This window comes from Alternaria arbusti, assembly GCF_024043155.1.
Source record: "Alternaria arbusti strain BMP 1465 chromosome Unknown scaffold_7, whole genome shotgun sequence".
NCBI classification, from domain to species: Eukaryota; Fungi; Ascomycota; class Dothideomycetes; order Pleosporales; family Pleosporaceae; genus Alternaria; species Alternaria arbusti.
Window position 1 is genome coordinate 524,152 of NW_026249947.1, and position 17,032 is coordinate 541,183.

Below are 17,032 nucleotides of genomic sequence, written 5' to 3' on the forward strand. Positions count from 1 at the left end.
GGCGGCTTGAGTACCCGCAGCTGGCTGGAGGCAGAGGTGGTCGCCCGTGGCACGGTTCTACGTTGTTACCTAGTAGAAGAAAGCGGGTCTAGAAAGAAGAAACTAGGAGACGCCAATCGGCGCCGGCTCCGCGAGGGCTCTCTGGGGTCTGTCAACGACGATGAAGGCTGTAGACAGGCTAACATCGGCGAGAGGGCCGTTTGCTGCCAGCGTCGACGAGATGGTTGCAGAAGGAAATTGTCACGAACGCCGGACAAATGCATCGCGTGCTATGACTGCGCAGCGTCCTTGTGGTTGAAGATGTGTTTCAGCACATGTCCGAGCTTAGCTAGGTAGTGCAGATCAGACGGGAGCAGAGCAAGACGACGACGTCCGTCTCGCTCCACCCCGGAAACCTTGGGCTCAGATAGAGTGCCCGTCCCGTGACAGCTCCGCGTGGGAGACCGGTGGACTGCACATGGCAGACGGGGGGACTGTTGCGTGCTGCAGCTGTACCCCAATAAGGCCAACCCTAAATCTAGACATGCCATGGCGCTCGATTATCGTGCGGCCAGGCGTTGTGGTGTGGCTGGCAGGCCATGACTCTAGGGAGCGTCGACGCTTAGCTCTGGGGGGGTTCGGTCGCCTTTGATAGCCACTCGTGTGAAAGCAAGGATGCGACTCAAACGTGTTACCCATGCTAGTTCCTGCCGACGCTAAGGGCCACGCCTGCGAAACGTGCCTCTTCAATCCTGTCGGGCCCTCCTTTCGACGTGCTGCTCACTGCCATCACGAGTCCGACACCTGTTGCTTCTGCCTTAATAATCCCCGACTACCCGCCCGCCCAAGCCTGCCATCCCTCACCGCCGCCCGCAACCACGGCCCCGTCCCCACCCGATCCCCCCGGCCAGCTTTCCCAGTCGCCTGATGCATTACTAGACACGCATTCCCATTCTCCAGGCAGTCTGCCATAGAAGCATCCAATGGGTCAGAGCAACGGCAAGCCCGTCGTCTTTACCGACCAAGGTGCGTCCTAGATAAGAGTCGCATGATAAGATGCGTGGTGAAGAGAAGGGCATCAGACTAACACCATCAGTAAACCTCAACCACTTCCGGCTGCTTCGAGTCGTCGGCAAGGGCGCATTCGGCAAGGTGCGCATTGTCGAGCGCAAAGACACGGGTCTCACCTTTGCGCTCAAGTACATACGCAAAGATGAAGGTTCGTCTCCATGCCCTGTGCATCATCCCAGCACTACTCGAGCTGACGTCGTGCCACAGTCGTACGCTCGGAAAGCGTCCGCAACATCATTCGCGAGCGGCGCATGCTCGAACACCTGAACCACCCCTTCCTCTGCAACTTGCGCTACAGTTTCCAGGACATCGAATACCTGTACGTCATACCTCCCGGTGATGAGTTAGCACGCGGCTGACAAGGGCAGATATATCGTGGTCGATCTAATGAATGGCGGTGACCTGCGCTTCCACATCTCGCGAAAGACATTTACAGAGGAGGCTGTGCGCTTCTGGATAGCCCAGCTAGGCTGCGCTGTGCGCTACATCCACCAGCAGGGCATCGTACACAGGGATATCAAGCCAGACAACGTGCTGTTGGATTCCGAAGGTCATGTCCATCTGGCAGATTTCGTAAGCTCGGTCCTCATCATGTCTCCGGCCATCACTAACATGCCCAGAACGTCGCTTCCGACTTTGTCCCCACCAAGCCGCTGACGAGCAAGTCCGGCACGCTCGCCTATCTTGCGCCCGAGGTCTACGAAGGCAAGGGATACTCATGCGAAGTCGACTGGTGGTCACTGGGCGTGCTCTTCTACGAGTGCATCTACAACAAGCGACCCTTCGAGGCTAGCAGCCACGACTCTCTCGCCGCCAAGATCTCCAAGGGAGAGCCCACATACCCCGTTACCAGTCCGCCCGTATCCATGCCCTGTCTACATGCCATCAGCTCGCTTTTGGAGAAGAACAGGACAAAGCGCATAGGCGCCATCGGATTCGAGTCCTTCACAGACAACCCCTTCTTCCGTCCCATCGATTTCATCGCGTTAGAGCGCAAAGAGATCCCGCCCGTCTTTATCCCGTCGAGCGACAAGACCAACTTCGATGCCACCTACGACCTAGAGGAGCTGTTGTTGGAAGAAGCACCGCTTGAGGCAAGAGCGCGGAGACAGAAGCCTAGAGAGGCGCTCAAGGACGATGCGACCGAGCAGGAGATCAGGGCTGAAGAGCTGCACAGGATGATTGAGACCCTCTTCGAGCCCTTCAACTACACCACCGCTGGTGACCAACGAACGCCTGCCGCCGTCGCAGTCGTAGATCCTCAAGATTCCGTCGGCGGCTCAAGGACGAGCAACCAAAGCGCACCAGACCAACCTCCCACACCGTCAGTAGATCCCTGGGGTCGCCCAGTTGCGAATAATCCCCAGGACGCAGAACTCCATCCCACACGTTCCGCCGCTACTGGCCGATCGACGCAATCACCCAACGGCAGCCCTCCCCTTGCAACCAACATACTGAACCAGACCGCCAACACCGGCTCACCCACCTCGCAACGCGGCGAGCACGTCGACTACTTCCCCAACGACGGCTCCGAAGTTCCAACTCCCTCCTTCTCCCGCCCGATGAACAACCGCCAGCGAGGCTCGCAACGCAGCATCAGCACCAGCGGAGGCGTACAGGTAGTTCTCAACGAGACCGGTTCTTGGACTGAGATGGCTAACCAAAGTTCCGCCCTCGTACAGAAAGATGCCCAAGCTGAGAAACCCTCCGGAATGCTCGGCTTCCTCAGTCGCAAGAAGGGCCGGGACAGGAGTCCCAAGGCGAAAGAGAGGGGTGTGCTGGGTAAAGAAGGCGCCAGAGTCATCATCAGCAATACTTGAGATGCCTGCTCTCCTTTCCTCACCTTTTTCCGCCCACCTGCCTTCTTTCACGTCACGCCCACACAAAACGCCCTTTCTTCCAACGAGTTCCCTTGCCGTAGATGATGTCTTCCCAGGAGACTTTCTTTTCCGAGGCCGATTTCTTCTCTGCTGCCCGGCGTTTTCTGGCGTGTTGTCTTGGACTTCATACATGCCAGTCCCTCGTACATCTTCAGCGACGACGCTTCGAACATCATGGTTGTCGCTTCCTCTCCTTATCCGACCGCATCGAAGTTGCATAGTTCCACCACCCTGAGAAAAAAGAGGTGTGCGCGAAACGGGCGTTGTAGGCATTTGTTATTTTTCACCACCAGAGAGACCGCGGGGACACATGGGGTAGCTGTTGCCCCGTAAGCACAACGAATGAAGAACGAGATTAGGGTATAGATTGAGGAAGGCGAGAGAAGAGAAGGGACAGATGAGGCGTCGACCTTCTCCTCTCCCTGAAGAGAAAGGTCGCGCTGTTGTACATTTGGATGTGTGGGTATAGAGACGTCGGGATGCTGAATGCATGGGCTATGGGCAACGCTATGTGCCGCCGCTGCTTCGCCGCTATGAGATCTTATGAGTGGAGGTTATGCTGGGGATGGATGTTGTATTCGATAATTGTGCGCTAAACGTTAAATACCCATATTCCTACCCTTCATATGCGCTTCCCTCGGACCTTGTTCTTCTTTGACTCCAGGTTCGACACGCTCTTTACCCTTTCCCTTCCCAATCCGTTTACGACACCGCTTGATGTGTCTGTTGAAGTTGTCTTTCCGTCTGAAGATCTTGTTAGGTGTTGAGCAGCCTGGGATAGTACAGCGGTATATCTCGTCGTCCTCTATGCCTTGCTGATGCACATGTTTCTTATGACGCTTTAGGTCTGCTGCTAGGCCGAAGGAGATGCCGTTGCATAGGTTGCATGTGTAGCGGAGGTTGTGTGTACGGTTGTAATGGTTTCTAAGGGGAAGTCAGGGGATATGTTGAAGGGTGGGAGAGTAGGTGTACCTCAGTAGACCCGGTGTACGGAGGATCTTGGGGCAGTCTGGACATGCGTATAGTAGCCTTGTCTCATCTTCGATGGTGCTTGGTGTTGGTGCGGAGGCGGTTGACGAGGTAACAGGTACAGGTGGAGGCGCAGTCGTAGATGACTTGCTGTGTACCATGTACGACGAGGCCTCTTCAAGATTTGTATATTCGTCATTCACATATGACAAAGACACTGCAGGGCTTGAGACCGTAAGGACCTGGAGGATATCATTTTCGTTTCCGTATAGTGTGTGGTTTGGATTTGGTATCCTAGGGCCATCGTCAGCCTTCCACGAAAGGTCGTGTGGCGCTTGCCTGCTTACTTTAGCTCAATCGCAGCGGGTCTAGGAACTTGACTTACTCGTATGAAGCATCGTCCGGCTTTTTCGGCATGAAATCGATGGATCGACTATCGTATGATGTTCGGCTCGATCCAGAGTCTGAGAGTATGCTTAGGTTGATGGTGTTGTTACTCGACGACGAAGAAGACTCTACGAGCGAAGGAGTCCAAACGGTCTCGCTATCACTCGATGACCTCTCATAGCTCGATTCGGAGTATTCAGATAGCAGGGGCTGTAGCGTTGAAGAGGATGGCTTTAGATGAGAGAATATTACGGGATTAGGTTGGTATTCGACGTCCCAAGGATTGACCCCTTGCTCTCTGTGAAGGCCTGGAATCTTGTGATCATACCGAGTGAATCCATTAATAGGGAAGACAGTGACGTGTGATGCGTTATTACGCACTAGAAATGTTGCTGTCAATACTGCTAGAGTGGAATTTGTGCGCTGTAGGACTTACGTTCATGATCTGGTAATCCGCTTAGATATGCTTCGTCGTCCAGCCCCAGGACTTGCTTTGGACTCAAGATGATTCTTTTTCTGGGCTGTGTGCGTGGCACATCGAGAGCTCGTTCAGATTCTGGGGATATCTCGCGGGACTTGGCTCGTCGTCTTTGATAAGCTTCCCGTCGTTTAAGACCAATACATGCAGCAAGAACAATTACTACCACGAATAAAAGCACGACAACGAATAATAACACGACAACGAAAATAATATAGAAGGGAGACGCTTCCCGTTTAGAACAACTCCGTAAAGAAGAAATGATGCTATATACAGCCAATGCGATGCTTACGAACAAGATGAAGTTGACTATTGTGAGAGCCACGAGTTTAGGGTGTCGAAGCATTGTCGCCTGCTTCGAAATCGGAAGTACTTCAAATTATGATGGTAGAGTAATCGGACTTATAATAATACTATGCGGACAAGGAACTGGGACTTCTAGCGCAAAGCAGTGCACACAATCGGCGGCATACTGATTTCCCTTGGCACCGGTGGCCAGGCGACCCAATCATGCACCCAAAGTGGACGGCCTGGAAGATGCGGTCTGCAGGATAATTCTGTGGTGTGATTGAGGTGATGTGAAGAGGTCTGCATGTGGCATGGCACAAGGCTGAGAAGAGCTGGAGGCTTCTCATTGGACAATTCGAATATCGCCGTACTTCAGCCTCGCAGTATCTCAACATGGGCTCCAGCGGGCGCGCATGCCTCCGATCTGCTTCGACAAAGCCGCCAATATCTATTGTCATGCAATTTGCCTTCCGGTTTCGCATTTGACAGGAGGGAAAACCGCAACTGAGCGGGTGACACCATGCTGTGAACTGGCAGCAGTATATCGACGGTGCTAAACGCACACATGGGCAGCACTATATGAGGGTGCTGAGTTGTGGTGTGCTTCAGAGGTACCAGTGACAGAACATCACTGTGGCATCTGGAAGGTGCACAGGGAGATCGATGACTAACCCAGTAGCTGCTTCCGGCCAAAACTAAACCACATTGCGTCATGTCACATCGCTTGTTCAAGCTGGGGAAGGAACTAATCGTTGGGTATCGAATATGAACGCCGTCTTTTCACCCGGCTCTCCATAACACGAGCGTAAACTCCTACGACCTAACAAGAAAACCAATAAAGCAGCAAGGAATCAAGCTCCTAGTTTTTCAAGGCCTCGGTTTCCAAGTCCTGAGTTTCCAAGGCCTCTACCTAATGAGGCTTGATGCTGGACCTGGCGAGCCACAAGGCCACGCTCTCCTTTGCGACTTCACTGCCCCATACACCATCGGCTCCTCCTCGTCGCCATTCCTCGCCAGACACGTCTTCGCCGCCACCTCGTGTAGCCTCGCCGAGTAGCACTTCGAGGTCGCGCTTCTGGCTGGACAGCCAGCGCTTGAAGAAGGCCACAGGGTCCTTGGACATGCTTGTGAAGAAGGCGTGTTTCGCCTTCGACTGACCAATAGCACCCATCAACAGCACAAGCTGCTCATCGATCTTCTGAATCTCTTGCAGGGTTTGTATGCTATCTGGTCGGCGGAGGATGTCTTGGAACAGCGGCTGCATCGGGTCCTCGAGTGCTACCTGGACGTCGTATACGGTCGGTTCGGAGGGGGTCTTGCCGGAGTCGGCAGCGGGCGAGATGTAATCCTTGTCCACACGGATCGTGTATTGTAGTTGGATTGGTGGGAGAGTTGTGAGGTGTTGCTTGATGAGTTGGGGCAGATTCGGGAAGAAGAAGTGGTCCTGGCCACCGAACAGGGCCTTCAGCCTCGCATCGCACGCAAACTTGCGCTCATCGTCTTCTTGTTGTAGGTGTTGCGACCTCGCGTATTCCCAGATGCCCATGAGGACACCAGCGCGATCCTCCTCATCCGTGTCAAGCAGCTCGGCGAGGGGTTTGCTCAGGCGAAAGACTTCGGGGTTTTGGTACCGCTGTAGGTTGATCGTGATGTTGATGTTCTCGTCGCCCTTGCGCTCGAACTCGAGTTCGCTGAAGTTGGCCTCCTTCGCAGTGGGGTTCTCGGGTCGCTTCCATTCGATTTGCGTGAAATTGTCGGGTTGTAAGCTCTTGGCGCGGTCGAAATCGATGTTGATGGACGTGAAGTAGTGCGAAAATTGCTTGGGCTTTGCGGCTGGCTTCTTCTCAGCTCCGTCTTCGTCCCTAGATGCTAGTCAGTCTCGCTGTAGGGTGTGGAAACGCGAACGGCAGGCGCTCGAACTGGCGCCGGCGCAAGTAAAAGGTCGACATACATAGCATCGGCGTCCTTCTCCTCGTCCTCGTCCTCCTCGAGGCCTTCGTCGCCGTCTTCGTCGAGCAGGCGGCCTTGGATCTTCACGCGGTATGTCGCGTTGTTCTCGCCGTCAAAATCGAAAGCGTCTGCGTCGAGGCCGGTGCTCTGCCAAGGCTGGTTCTCGGCGGTGTTTGATATCCATATGCGCATGGTGCCGTAGCGCGATGCGCGCGAATGGTGTTTTGAGTCCATGACATCCAGCTTCTTGCGCATCATGGTCGCATCCAGCGTGCGCTCGACTTCGCGCAATTCCTTGTAGCGGGCTACGGCATCGCCGATGCACACGTCTTCTACGCCCTCGGGAATGTTCTTGTCGGTCGGGTTCTTCGCGATTCGGCGCATCTTCTCGCGGCGTTCAGCTTCGGCGCGCTGCGAAGCCTGCATGTTGGCGTTGTTGTACTGCGGTTGCGCAGCCGGGTGCGGAGCGTGGACAATGGGGCCTGGGTTGCGAAACAAGTGAGCGAGGTCGTTCCTACTAATCATCGTCTTTTACGGAAGGTATGCGCAGGCGGTCGTTGCGATGGGGCGTGTTGGGGAAGCTGTGGTTGGCAATGGGTACTTACCTGGTCGCCGGGATGGCGTAGCTGCATTGTGCTGTTGCGGATAATTATATCCCCGTGCCTGATAGTTCGGTTGCATGGTGCAAAGTGTGCGAAAATGAACGGCAGCGAAGTTCGCGATGAAAGCGCGTCAGTGGAGATGGAAGGTGGACAGGATGGTAACTTCTTCGAGACGCGTCGAGGTTAGGTACGACTACGTGCATGCACGGATACTCTAGCTCCCCCTATAGGCCATGCGGGGCATCACCCCCACCCAGCCCTCGACTGCACAAGCTTTTCCATCTATTCCCAGCCTCATCGACATCAGAGACCCGCGTGTGATGTAAAATAGCAGCCTTCAAGAGGTGCTTCTCGCTGCTATTGGGGCCCCGTCTCATTCACTGCTTCAGCATCCGTCTTGGCACTCGTTGACGCTCGTTCAGTGAAGCGATCTAGTATCCTCCAAGTTTATCTAAGCGTCATTATCGCTGTCCCCTGTTCTCGTTCTTCCTTTCTTTTTCCCCCATCTGCCCCTGACAGGCAATACCAGTCGATACCCAGCACTCTAGTCTTTGACGTGAGTGAAGAGAAGGAAAGCATGGAGGACCAAGCGTCAAGGGAACCTCTCAGAAGAATTACCAACGTGCGTATACCGGATAAACCGTCGTCGACACTCTGGGACATCACGATCAACGATGGGAGAATTGCTTCGGTGGACAGCCATGTCAAGGACTCGGACGGGCGCAGTGAAGACACGCTAGATGGAGGCAATCGTCTCATAGCGCCATCGCTTTGTCATGCCCACATCCACCTTGACAAGTGCTTCCTCCTGCAAGATTCCAAATTCAGCGACTTACAGATCGAGAGCGGCGACTTCACGGAGGCCATGTCAATGACGGGTGAGGCCAAGTCAAGGTTTGAGGAAGATGATCTCCTCAGGAGGGGCGCGCGTCTCATCGAAGAGAGCATCCATCACGGTGTGACTGCTATGCGGGCATTTGTAGAAGTGGATGGGGTAGTTCAGATGAAATGTTTGAATGCGGGCGTCAAGTTAAAAGGAATGTTCAAGGACCGATGCGAAGTGCAAATCTGCGCGTTCGCCCAGCTCCCGCTATTTACTGGTCAAGACGGGGGCGAGGAAGTGAGGAAGCTGATGACTAGCGCTGCCTCGTATGAGAAAGTGGATGTGCTTGGAAGCACGCCGTATGTCGAGGATGATGAACAAAAGTCCAAGGATAACGTGAAATGGATCACGCAGTTAGCACTCAAATACCAGAAGCATCTAGATCTCCATCTTGACTACTTCCTGGAAGAAGACAAGAAGCCACTGGTCTGGGATACCCTGGACATATTCAAAGAGCTCAAATGGAACGAAAAGGCGGGAGACAGGCAAATTACGCTAGGACATTGCACTAGATTGACGAGATTCCGGAACGACGAGTGGACGCATCTAAGACAGGAAGTAGGCGACCTGCCAATTTCTTTCGTAGGCCTGCCGACTTCCGACCTGTTCATGATGCGAACACCAGAGAATGTGCGCGGGACTCTGCCGGTCGTTGAACTCATCAACGAGTACGGGTTCAATGCTGCCATTGCCGTTAATAACGTGGGCAACGCGTTCACACCGTACGGGAACTGCGATCCTCTGGTAAGACATCTCGCCTTAATGCTCATACAGAAATGTCGCTGAAACTGTGACTAGAGCATTGCATCACTAGGTGTCGGTCTTTACCAAGCTGGTACAAAGAAAGACGCTGAACTCCTATATGTAAGCAGCCGTTCAACACCCCGTTTGCTCATGCTAACCATGCAGGAAACCGTATCTACACGGGCAAAGACCGCTATTGGCTGCGATTCGACGTCTCTCGCCCTAAAGCCGGGTCAGCCTGCCGACTTTGTGTTCTTCGACCGAATGGACAGTGGCTGGCACTGCAGAAAGAGCGTGGTAGAGGTGGTGTATGATGCCGGGAATGCTCGCCAAACAGTCTTTAGAGGCCGGTTGATTGCATCGAAAGATACGCGAACGTAATGTATGAGGGCTCTTCAGTGGTGCTGAATGAGTTGGTGACACTGGAGGGGAATTTCTAGGATGCGACCTCATACCGAGTGTCTCAAACGTACGTATGAAAACTCTACCCACTCAGCGCTTTTTAGTCTGAGCATCCGCCTGTCGCTTTTTATCAGCTGCCTTGGATTGAATCGTTGAGGAGGAGTGCAATATTCCTCCGCAGTCATCGCGACTTCCTTCAGATGCAACAGTCGTCCCAATGGGGCCTAGGAGACCCTGCTTGTGACACAGTATGTGCAAACAGCCCACGAAGACTCCTACCCGCACACGTCCACTTACTATACAAACGAGCGATTTTGCGTTTCCGCATCCGCGAGATCGAAAAGCGGTGGGCGACACGCGCTCACGTGTTTCATCTTCACTTCACCGGAAGGTGCAATCGCTGCTAACAGACCAGACTCGGCTATTTGAGGACCGAGCGCCTGTACCACGAGACTCCAGCACCCATCAATTCTGCAAATATCTCGCATCAACGCCTGTATTAAGATTGGACTGAAGGTCGTGGCCAAGAGATAGTGACCGTGCTGCCGTCTGGACTAACGTCATGGAAGCTCTCGACAGCGACAACATGCTCAATAATGCGCATCAATCGCTACACCCAACCGAAATGGTGCACTCCGGAACGGTCAACGGCAGACACGAGCACGTGAGTCGTGGTCATCAACCGACTATCGGGCAGGTCGTTTACATATTCCTGGACAACATCAAGGTGCGTCGTTGCTTTTGCACTCTCCATCGAGGGCCATCATCATCATCATATACAATCCCGTAGCATCTTATACTGACCATCGAAGCTCCGATTCGGTGAACATTCGACTGAGGTCATCAGCATCTTGAACATCCTTGGTACATTCCGAGCTGGAGAGATGTCGAAGAAAGACACACTCGTTGCGATCAGGAACACGCTCGGAGATCACGCAGACCTCAAGCAAGATCTTCTGAACATCCTGTTTCACAGAGAGGCCGACTGGGGTAAGTTTTGACTACGAATTGCACGTGAGACACATACTGACGTTGTGCGTCTACCTCCAGGCGTGGGCGACTTCGACTTTGGGTTCCGCCAGCCTCTCGAACAACCCAGCCCTAGCCCTCAATTCCTGCAGCCGGCTCATCAGCCTCAGATGCGCTTACCCCGAATCTCTCCACTATGGCACGAGGATGATCATACCAACTATAGCCAGCCTTGGTCTTCCGTCACCAACGGTCCGATGCTCGATCATGCGCAGTCTCCCACAGGCAATCACTTCAATTCGCCAGCAATCTCTTACCAAACCCAACTGTCTCCAGCTCTCTCGGCAAGGAAGGGAAAGACTACCACCGCTAGCCCATCTGTGCTTGGAGTACCCGTCGCTGTACCCATCGGCCAGCCCATCGACGAGATGCCCCCTCCATCAAAGAAACGCCGTCGTCGTCAAAGCTCAATAATCCAGGCTAAGGCGAAGGAGGAACCAAGAGAAGAAGATGCCGAGATCGCTGATCGACTCTCAGTCCCAATCCAGCCGGACAAGAAGATCAAAGAGGCAAACACCCTGTCGCAAGGAACGGGAGGGCCTTACATACACAGTCTGTGCGGAAAGGGATTTTCCGGCAGGTCAAAGGTCAAGAAACACCACTGGGGTAAGAAGCTTGATGATCTGGAGACAACTAGCGGTTGTTGGGCGAAGAACAACAAGCCAGACGTGAGCTGGAACGAGCATCCGAGCTGCAGAGAGGGTGTGGCGCAGCGAAAGCCTTCATCGACCGTCCTGAAACCGAGAACGTTGACCCAAGAAGCCCCATTGGTGCCTTCGATGGTACCTACCACTGAAGACCGCAACCATTCTTTTGCCGACACTTCGCGGCCCCGCCAAGAGAGTGAGCAGCCTATCGAAAACATGAGCTCTTATCATTCTCATCGGCTGCCTACTCGATCAAGTTTCGACGACCTGCTCACTGCTGTCAACGTCGCATCCGAGATCGACGCGCCACGACCACAAGGACGCATCGACTCAGTGGTCTCTCATCTCGATGCTCAGGCAGCCGCTGCTGAACAGAACAGGCAGTACATCACCAACTGGCAGAACGCTTCAGATGATCGTCGTGAGGAGTCTCTTGCATACGGTCGCCAGTACCCATACACTACACAGGGACTTGGCCTTCGAGGTGTTCACGTGCCAGTACACATGGCTTTGCCGGTTCTTGATGGCTCGTACCAGTACCCTCCTCCCTCACGTTCTTTCGCCGATTCACACTGGAATAACGGCAATGAGTTGGAGTTCGATGGTTCAAGGCGACAGTATGCGGCTCTCGGATCGCCGTTCTCACCTGGTGCAGATGCGGAATACCGTTAGACCTAGCCAGGGAGCCAGTTTGCGCGCTCTACTGGGACGAAAATGGAGAAGGTCGTATGGAAAATGACTGCAAGCATCAGCGAAAATGAAGCAGAATCCATCGAGTGCAGTAGTGGTTGGAACTACAGAAGGAGTGTACGACTATAGTCAACGAGAATACCCGACTCATGTACGTAACGGTTGTTCGTAGAACAACAGAACATGGCGCGATCTAAAATAATGTCTTCCAACATCATGTTGTATCTGCATGATGAGGGCGTGATGATGAATGACGAGCTGCTTCGTAGAAGGATGCAAATGGCGGTGTCATTGCTGCATGCAGTATACCATCCCGACCTTGCATACACGACATGTGGCGTGGTTCAAGCTTCCGCCTCAACGGGTAAGCTCATCGGCAGGGATACTTCACCCCAGCCGCTCTCCGCGTAAACAACAAGCCATCTCCACGTTGTTCTGCCTGTGAAGGCGGCGCGTTTAGTTTTTTCCGCTATTTTCCGCGAATGGCGACTTTTGCCGGTGCCTTTTGCTAGACTGATCCTTGTCAAGTGAGATTGAGTAGTCGCGCTTCTGAGAGCTATGACGACCGAGGCTTCGAGCTTGCGACGGAGCTGGATGCCTCACGGTGCAACACGAAAGAAGAACAACTGCAATTGAGAGCGACAACCTTGTGCGACAGCTGATCGTCACGCTCCATGGCACAAATGTGACTAGTATGCAGCTCCTGTGAGCTTACGCGGGCCGATTTCGTCATAGCCGCGTTCCTGGGGAAATTGACATGGCCTTCCTGCGGGGAAGAAGCGCACGTTCGCTACCCTCGAGCGGCGACCCGCACTTTCCCCAGTACGAGCCCGTTAGCACCATAAACCCGGAGGCTGGAGAAGTGAGAATATGCGGGATGGATCCTAGTCACAGGATCGTGGAACGGTAATTACGCCGGTAGCCTGTTCGTCTATAGCAGTATATAATAACCCTCCGCCCTTCAACCCCGTACGCTTCTCCACACCACATCACATCACCTCCACTTCTCAACTCGATCGAGCTTGGCAAGTCACGATGCGGTTCTCAAGTGCACTCCCCCTCTTTGCTGCGACTGCCCTCGCACAGTACAGCACCCCGCCGACCAACTCGAGCTCGTCCGGACCTGACAAGGACGGCAAGTACGAGATCTCGTCTGAGGGCATTCGCGGTCACTTCATCCCATATGGCGCGTCTGTCTCCAACTTGTTCGTCATGGGCAAGGACGGTGTTGAGCGCGACATCGTTCTCGGCTTCGACAACGCGACTGCTTATGAGGGCGAGGTTCACCCCCATTTGGGTGGTGTGCCCGGTCGTTACGCCAATCGCATTCGGAACTCCACCTTTTCCATCGATGGCGAGCAGTTCTTCATCGAGCCCAACGAGAACAACAACAACAACACCCTGCACGGTGGACCTGACGGATGGGATTACCGCAACTTCACTGTTGTGGCGCATACCGAGGATTCCATCACCTTTTCGATCGTCGATCCCGACGGCAAGGAGGGCTTCCCCGGTGAGGTCGTAAGCTACGTTACCTATACCATGACCCCAAACACCTGGAACATCAAAATTGTAGCGCTTGCTACCACTAAGAAGACGCCCATCATGTTGACTTCCCACGTGAGTAAATTGCTCTTTGATGCATATTGCAAAGCTAATCAAGATAGACCTACTGGAACTTGGACGGATTCGGTAACCCTGAGGATGAGACCATCTTCAACCACACTTTCCACATCCCATACTCTGGCCAGCGCATGGATGTAGATGCCATTCTTATCCCCACCGGTACTATTCTTCCCAACGAGCAATACTCTGTCAACGACTTTTGGTCGGCGCCCAAGCAGATTGGTGCCAACCAGACTGCGCCCGAGCTTCTCGGCAACTGCGGAACTAACTGCACCGGTTACGACAACTGTTACCTTGTCAACCGCGACGAAGCTGAGGCTCTCGACTGGCGCAACTCTGGACCTGTCGCTTCTCTGTGGAGCGAGTGGTCCGGCATCAAGCTCGACGTCTACTCTGACCAAGCCGCGTACCAGATGTACAGCTGCCCCGGTCAAGATGGTATGTGAAATCCGCAAAATCTTCGTACAGCCGCTAACAAAAGCGCCAGGTACTCTGCCTATCAAGTCTACCCAAGGTGCTGAGGGAAGCAGCGGCTACGTCCCCAAGTACGGCTGCGTCGTCATGGAGGTTCAGGACTGGATTGACGCCATCAACCACCCCGAATGGAGGCGCGAGAAGGAGCAGATCTTTGGTCCCTCCAGCGGAGCTTACACGCTCGAGGCCCAGTACGTGTTCTCTACCACTGAGTAGATTTCGCCCTGCCGTAATGAAAGAGCGGAGCCTTGGATAAGGCGACATGATACCACGTGCGATAGTATAATTAGACACCTTTTGAGGATGTCGTAATGGTAATCCAGGTTATTTCCTGCTTCACGTCGGGTTTTTGCTTTGCTCTGTCTGTTGTGAAACTCCTTTTCGTCGGTCACCATGGATTTGCAGTCACCTTGGATTAGCGGTCACCGTGGATTAGCGGTCACCGTGGAGTTGCGGTCACTGCGGATTCGTTGCCGTCGTCGTTGCCTACGTCCCTGTCCATCTCGCCGACTGCACCTTCCTTTACACCTTTATCCTCACCAAACAACTCGCCATCTTGAGGGCGAGAACTTGCTATCCAAAGACAGCCCCAAGGGGTCGTCTATACGATTCTAGCTAGCAAGCCGCTTGATCCCCATCCTCCTTACCTTCACCATGGCTGGCGGTCACAAAAACCGCAGCAAGAACCGCCGCAAAAACAAGAACAAAGGCAACGCCAAAGATGCCACCGAAGAAGGCCCCAAAGCCAGCGATGAGGGTAAGGCAGAGAGCTCACAGCCGCCCGCACCCACTAACCTCAAGTCCCCCATTGACCTCCCCGAGCTCGACACGCCTAACACTACTTCATCCCTGAACTTCGCATTGCGCAAATTTACACCTCAACTGAGCACGACTGACAAAAAGAAAGCGGGTAACGAAGCAGATCCCCAGACTCCAGTTGTGAACCCTCCTGCGCCTCGATCTGGCTTCGATGATTGGACGTCTCCAGCGCCTGACGTTCACAACAAGCCCGAGCCCGGGCCCTCCCAATCTCGAAAGAGCAAGACCACTCGCGCTATAGGTCTCGCTCGCGCTACTGATGCAGCGAAGAGGCTGCACCGCGTCTTGGGCATAGCACCACCGGAGCCATTCGTTATGCCGCCTGACATGCCGGAGGGTCTAAAGGAAGAGTTCGAGGCTGGATTGGAGGAGTATGGACTCGATAAGAAGATGCAGAACCTTGGGTTGAATGTGCTGAGTCAAGCGGCAGGTATGCAAAAGCCTCTACCGGATAAGCCGCTGTTTCCTTCTCCTCAAGTTGAGGCAGAGACTTGGGATGAAGGAAAGGGCAAGGGCAAAGGTAAGGAGCCCATGTCTACTCCAACAGCCAAGGGTAAGCAGCCTATGGCACCTATTCAAGCTACCGTCGCCATCGACGCCCCATCAGGAGTAGAGCCTTCGTCAGCTAAGAAGCGTGTGTCGCCTCCAGGTAGCGATGAGGTCTCCGGCCCGGCACCCAAGGGTTCCCGTATAGACGGTACAACCGGCCTACCGACCCTTCCTGAGTCATCTTCATGGGATATCGATTCCCCCGGGTATACTCCCGCGCTCCTCACCATCCTCCTGAACTGGTCCTTCACAGTACAGTCATTCTACCGGCGCCTTCCAAACCCCAAGGCATTCCGTGCCCATGCCTCATTTCCCTTCCCCGTCACCGCTCCCATATACAACCACCTCATCTCCGTCGGCTTCTACGACACCAGCGTCGTTCCCCACAAGGAGATCCGGTTCTTGGGTCCAGGTGACGCGGCTGAGATTGCCTACGCAGAAGTCGATGTATTTCGCGGCAAGGACGAACGCGCTGCTTTCGAGGAGCAAGAGCAAAAGCATACGAAGCTCGAGGAAATGAAGAAGAAGCTGAAGCTTGGACGCGGGTACCGTGGGCCGGGAGGAGAGGCGACTCGATCCCAGGACCAGATGCATCTTGCCATCCATAGAGAGGGACGGTGGGCGTATGTCCTGATCAAGGGTCACCCCACCTCGCCTGAGGACATCGCGCCGCCGCATATCATGCTCGCGTGGCACATCTCCGCCGTCACCGATGTGTCGAGTTGCCTGCACACTGTCTTTCCCGAGAAGGATGCTCCTGCACCTGGTCACCCGTCCACGACCCCGACATCTTCCAAGGAGCCACTGAAGCCCTTTGCTTCCCTACAGAATCTCGTGAGCGGAAGCCGTGGCCAGAAGCATCTCCATCGCGAGATCCGCTCAGCCTCGAGCACTTCGGAGCTGCCTCAGGTGGATGCATCGAGCATTGAGCCGCATGATGGTGCGCTGACGTTGAAGAGGACGGTCGCCAAGATGGAGAAGGCTGGAAGTATACCGCTTGTTGAGGGCTTCCGGGTTGACGTTGGGCAGTTCAAGGGATGGCTGGATGCTGTGGGTAGGGGAACAGGCAAGCTCATTGTTTGGAGGAAGTAGTAGTCTACTACTCTACCATCCGCACCGGCTGCCTAATATGTGGCATCAGTGGCTTGCAGTACGAGTGGGCGAAGGAATGAAGTTGGGTTGGTTGTTCGGAACAGATGCTTCGAGCGAGGACAGTGTGTGAACTTGCTCTCGATTGATACAGCAATCGCTTGAAGCTAGTCATCGTTCTGTCTTGGCGGTTCCGTTCTAACTACACACTATTAGCTAAGACCACCCCAGGTATCGAATTTACTTCTGCCCCAAAGCTATCCCAAGAGACAACGCGATCGTGATGCTCTTGAAGCCACCAGATTTAATGAGATTTGATGCAATTTGCTTACATTGAAGTGAGGCGCGTCATTGCGACACATGGTGGTCCCTTATCCAATGGTTCACGTGTTTCCTGAGCCGATACAACACGGCCTCTTCGTCCATCGTTGGCAGGCCACTTTCATCAAGTCGCCTGTTAACATCTTCTGCGAGTT

General features: G+C 54.1%; 7 protein-coding genes across 7 annotated transcripts; 5 read left to right on the plus strand and 2 right to left on the minus strand.

Annotated features, from left to right (window-relative positions):
* Positions 1 to 962: 962 nt before the first annotated feature.
* J4E86_005982 (uncharacterized protein) lies at positions 963 to 2,870 on the plus strand (the record flags this gene model as incomplete). Its single annotated transcript, XM_051446513.1, has 5 exons — positions 963 to 1,005; positions 1,076 to 1,198; positions 1,258 to 1,369; positions 1,419 to 1,623; positions 1,671 to 2,870. 5 exons carry the CDS (start codon positions 963 to 965, stop codon positions 2,868 to 2,870), a joined length of 1,683 nt encoding a protein of 560 aa, XP_051302088.1.
* Positions 2,871 to 3,529: 659 nt separating this feature from the next.
* Positions 3,530 to 4,316, minus strand: J4E86_005983 (uncharacterized protein; the record flags this gene model as incomplete). The annotated part of the gene is made up of 3 exons (XM_051446514.1): positions 3,530 to 3,854; positions 3,903 to 4,238; positions 4,285 to 4,316. The coding sequence occupies 3 exons, from the start codon at positions 4,314 to 4,316 to the stop codon at positions 3,530 to 3,532; spliced, it is 693 nt and encodes a 230-aa protein (XP_051302089.1).
* A 1,646-nt stretch (positions 4,317 to 5,962) lies between these two features.
* Positions 5,963 to 7,527, minus strand: J4E86_005984 (uncharacterized protein; the record flags this gene model as incomplete). Its single annotated transcript, XM_051446515.1, has 2 exons — positions 5,963 to 6,914; positions 7,004 to 7,527. 2 exons carry the CDS (start codon positions 7,525 to 7,527, stop codon positions 5,963 to 5,965), a joined length of 1,476 nt encoding a protein of 491 aa, XP_051302090.1.
* A 654-nt stretch (positions 7,528 to 8,181) lies between these two features.
* J4E86_005985 (uncharacterized protein) lies at positions 8,182 to 9,612 on the plus strand (the record flags this gene model as incomplete). The annotated part of the gene is made up of 3 exons (XM_051446516.1): positions 8,182 to 9,231; positions 9,286 to 9,351; positions 9,397 to 9,612. The coding sequence occupies 3 exons, from the start codon at positions 8,182 to 8,184 to the stop codon at positions 9,610 to 9,612; spliced, it is 1,332 nt and encodes a 443-aa protein (XP_051302091.1).
* Positions 9,613 to 10,219: 607 nt separating this feature from the next.
* Positions 10,220 to 11,981, plus strand: J4E86_005986 (uncharacterized protein; the record flags this gene model as incomplete). The annotated part of the gene is made up of 3 exons (XM_051446517.1): positions 10,220 to 10,360; positions 10,446 to 10,623; positions 10,684 to 11,981. 3 exons carry the CDS (start codon positions 10,220 to 10,222, stop codon positions 11,979 to 11,981), a joined length of 1,617 nt encoding a protein of 538 aa, XP_051302092.1.
* Positions 11,982 to 13,034: 1,053 nt separating this feature from the next.
* J4E86_005987 (uncharacterized protein) lies at positions 13,035 to 14,315 on the plus strand (the record flags this gene model as incomplete). Its single annotated transcript, XM_051446518.1, has 3 exons — positions 13,035 to 13,619; positions 13,667 to 14,063; positions 14,113 to 14,315. 3 exons carry the CDS (start codon positions 13,035 to 13,037, stop codon positions 14,313 to 14,315), a joined length of 1,185 nt encoding a protein of 394 aa, XP_051302093.1.
* Positions 14,316 to 14,753: 438 nt separating this feature from the next.
* J4E86_005988 (uncharacterized protein) lies at positions 14,754 to 16,559 on the plus strand (the record flags this gene model as incomplete). The annotated part of the gene is made up of 1 exon (XM_051446519.1): positions 14,754 to 16,559. One exon carries the CDS (start codon positions 14,754 to 14,756, stop codon positions 16,557 to 16,559), a length of 1,806 nt encoding a protein of 601 aa, XP_051302094.1.
* Positions 16,560 to 17,032: the final 473 nt, after the last annotated feature.